Source organism: the organism of the source record quoted next (assembly GCF_019968985.1).
Source record: "MAG: Porospora cf. gigantea B chromosome Unknown PgB_NODE_12364_length_1072_cov_4161.64, whole genome shotgun sequence".
NCBI classification, from domain to species: domain Eukaryota; phylum Apicomplexa; class Conoidasida; order Eugregarinorida; family Porosporidae; genus Porospora; species Porospora cf. gigantea B.
Window position 1 is genome coordinate 1 of NW_027178595.1, and position 1072 is coordinate 1072.

A 1072-nucleotide genomic window follows, 5' to 3' on the forward strand; every position below is an offset into this window, starting at 1 on the left:
CCAAGCAGGCCGATTTCAAATTCTACTCCAAGCACTCTGACGAGGCTTCCATCAAACTCCGATCTGAAATCACTCAGCAGATCGATGGTCTGAAGGAGTTGGTAGCTATGGGCAAGCGCCACGGCTGTGACATGTCGAAGCCAGCCACCAACTTCCGTGAGGCCTGCCAGTGGGTCTACTTCGGCTACTTGGCTGCCATCAAGGACCAGGACGGTGCCGCCATGTCTGTTGGACGCATCGACGCTTTCCTTGATATCTACGCTGAGAGAGACCTGGCTAGCGGAGTCTCTGAGTCCGAGATTCAAGAGATCGTTGACGACCTCGTAATGAAGATGCGCGTCGTCAGGCATCTCCGAACTCCAGCCTACAACGAGCTCTTCTCAGGAGACCCTACTTGGGTCACCTGTTCCATTGGTGGGGCTTATGATAAGGAGGAGGGCGTGCTCCAGCACATGGTCACCAAGACCACATTCCGCTTCTTGCAGACACTTAGGAACCTGGGGTGCTCTCCCGAGCCTAATCTCACTGTTCTCTGGGCCAACTGCATGCCCGCTTCCTTCAAGGAGTTCGCCTCGCAGATATCAATTGACACCAGCTCCATTCAGTACGAGAATGACGACCTGATGCGACCCCGATTCGGATCGGACTACGGCATCGCATGCTGCGTTTCCGCCATGCAGATCGGCAAACACATGCAGTACTTTGGCGCTCGCTGCAACCTTCCCAAATTGTTGCTCTACGTGTTGAATGGTGGACGAGACGAGATTACTGGTAAGTTGGTCATTCCCTTCTTGGCTGAGCTACCCCCTGTACAGGAGCCCCTAGATTTCGCCGAAGTCTTCGACCGTTACCAGAGAGCGCAGGAGTGGCTCGCCGAGGTCTACGTGAACACCATGAATGTCATCCACTACTCTCATGACCTGTACAACTATGAAGCCCTGGAGCTCGCCCTTCACGACACCAACGTCCATCGTCTGATGGCCTTCGGAGTCGCTGGTATTTCCGTGTTGGCTGACAGCTTGTCTGCCATCAAGTACGCCAAGGTCACCCCCGTGCGTAACGATCAGGGGAT

General features: G+C 54.8%; 1 protein-coding gene across 2 annotated transcripts; it reads left to right on the top strand.

Moving 5' to 3' along the window:
- KVP17_000282 (uncharacterized protein) lies at nt 1-1072 on the top strand (the record flags this gene model as incomplete). Of its 2 annotated transcripts, none has more annotated exons than XM_068519951.1 (1): nt 1-1072. In XM_068519951.1, a coding segment is annotated over one exon (1072 nt), but the record flags the coding sequence as incomplete, so codon positions are not given. The 2 variants fall into 2 exon arrangements, with proteins under 2 accessions (XP_068379109.1, XP_068379110.1); XM_068519952.1 differs by having other exon boundaries at nt 108-1052.